Genomic DNA, 1482 nt, shown 5'->3' with positions numbered 1-1482 from the left:
AATTCTAATGTCCATTACCTGTTCTGGATGGTTCCAATAGTGCAATGGTTCAGCATAATTGGTCTAGATTCAGCAAAGGTGCGGTCTTTCTAGCTCTGTCATGTAAGATTGTAATTTGGTGCTACCAGTAACTGTGAAATTGACCTCTTAAGTTGAACAATTTTTGTTGTAAATTACTCTACTTCATATAGGTGTGTGATGATTAGAGGAAGAATTGTGATGTACATATGACATATTTCCTTTAGCTTTTCATGGTGTATTTTTTTCTTTTTTTTCTTTTTAGATGGGGAGAGGCAGCAGGCTTACTAAGCGATGAGAGATATCCATTGAGGAAATAAGTGAGAGAGCTGCAGAGACAGGCAAGATAGCACACTAGGGGTAGGGACATGCGGCTGCGGTCGGGCCGTCAAAGGATTCTATGTTTTTCCCACAAGCATGATCACTACCAATTGTTTAAAAGGAACTGACATTGATACTTGAGTATGACTTCAATTCTTTCTCAAAACGCACATTCATACTTGAGTATGACATGGCGTTAATATTATGAGGCATACAAGATAAAGCAAGCCACACATAAAAAAATAAAAAACATAATTCATTATTCCGTTGTCAAATAGTACACTCATTGAAATACTTGTAGACTCATCACACTCATACATATATGAGCAAACAATATAATTCACACATGCCCACACAAACTACATATAGCATTACTAATGCATGGCTATCGATATCACACTCGGTCACTTTATTCAATCGATTCTAGCCTATAATAAAGGTACAAAAGATAAAGCTGGCCATGTAAGGCAGGCTAACTAGCCAATGTATGGTGCAGGAGGAGCAACCACCCATGTATCAGGCACCGGGCCGACGATGTTGTAAATGATAACGCGTACTTGGTCTTGTGGCGGTGGGGATGGAGCCTCGCTTGGAGGGAGTACTCGGGCAATTCTGATATCAGGCCTCTCCTGAGAGATGATCTGAACTGCAGCATTGAGTTCTATACCAATCAGACCCGGCCACGATTCAGGTACCAGACCAGGCATGTCTACCCTTATCACGCACTAACCCTAGCCTTCCTCCCTTTTGAAATTGCTATTTAACGACAAGCATCAATAATTGAGAAATACATAGAGAATCAAGAGAAACATGCATGGTTTTTGGTTTTATAATAATAATAATAATAATAATAATAATAATATGCCTTAATTATCTCTGGTATTAACTGATAAAGGGATGAGAAACATGCTCTAAGCCTAGGAAGATGTCATAATCGAAAGCGTTATCTCCTAGACAAACAAGTAATCAGTGTACTGAAATATTTAATGGAAAATGTATGCAACAATAAAAAAATTCATGCCAACCTTTAGGGAAGAAGAGGCTGCTATACCTAACAGAACCTTAGCTTTTCTCGTGGTGATGATCTTGTGTTCAAGGTATGTGTGCGTATAAATACAAATGTATTAGTGCACTCCTATTTGA

At 38.5% G+C, this 1482-nt stretch overlaps 1 protein-coding gene across 1 annotated transcript; it reads right to left on the bottom strand.

Annotated features, from left to right (window-relative positions):
• Positions 1–815: 815 nt before the first annotated feature.
• Positions 816–1046, bottom strand: LOC119316205. Its single transcript, XM_037590526.1, has one exon. It carries the CDS (start codon positions 1044–1046, stop codon positions 816–818), a length of 231 nt encoding a protein of 76 aa, XP_037446423.1.
• Positions 1047–1482: the final 436 nt, after the last annotated feature.

Source organism: Triticum dicoccoides, chromosome 6A, assembly GCF_002162155.2.
Source record: "Triticum dicoccoides isolate Atlit2015 ecotype Zavitan chromosome 6A, WEW_v2.0, whole genome shotgun sequence".
In the NCBI taxonomy this organism is placed as follows: domain Eukaryota; kingdom Viridiplantae; phylum Streptophyta; class Magnoliopsida; order Poales; family Poaceae; genus Triticum; species Triticum dicoccoides.
This window is presented reverse-complemented; position numbering and strand designations above follow the sequence as displayed.